The sequence below is a fragment of the Penaeus monodon genome, chromosome 23, assembly GCF_015228065.2.
Source record: "Penaeus monodon isolate SGIC_2016 chromosome 23, NSTDA_Pmon_1, whole genome shotgun sequence".
NCBI classification, from domain to species: Eukaryota; Metazoa; Arthropoda; class Malacostraca; order Decapoda; family Penaeidae; genus Penaeus; species Penaeus monodon.
The window spans coordinates 41,076,199-41,076,448 of NC_051408.1; the positions used below are offsets into that span (position 1 = coordinate 41,076,199).

General features: G+C 43.6%; 1 protein-coding gene across 1 annotated transcript in view; it reads right to left on the reverse strand.

Annotated features, from left to right (window-relative positions):
* LOC119588308 (sodium-coupled monocarboxylate transporter 2-like) overlaps positions 1-250 on the reverse strand; it is a gene marked incomplete in the record, with an annotated part of 8,718 nt that overhangs the window by 7,415 nt on the left and 1,053 nt on the right. Inside the window, 1 exon segment of the mRNA XM_037937001.1 lies at positions 48-181. Coding sequence (XP_037792929.1) covers positions 48-181 — 134 coding nt within the window.

A 250-nucleotide genomic window follows, 5' to 3' on the forward strand; every position in this document is an offset into this window, starting at 1 on the left:
ACAGCAAAAACAACAACAAATCAAAACATCCTTCCCATTATTCTCACCGTATAAACGCTCGTGATTTTGAGTGGATACATCACGGTGAGGATAACCAGATGCACATATACCATGCCGATCGTCGTGCCAATGAGATTCATCCACAGCTGAGTCCCATAGGCATACATCTCTGCGGGGTTGCCTGTGGTGGACAGATGCGAAAGTGGGTGTTTATGATTTAGCTTTTAAAAAGTGTTTGGAGTGTTTAGAC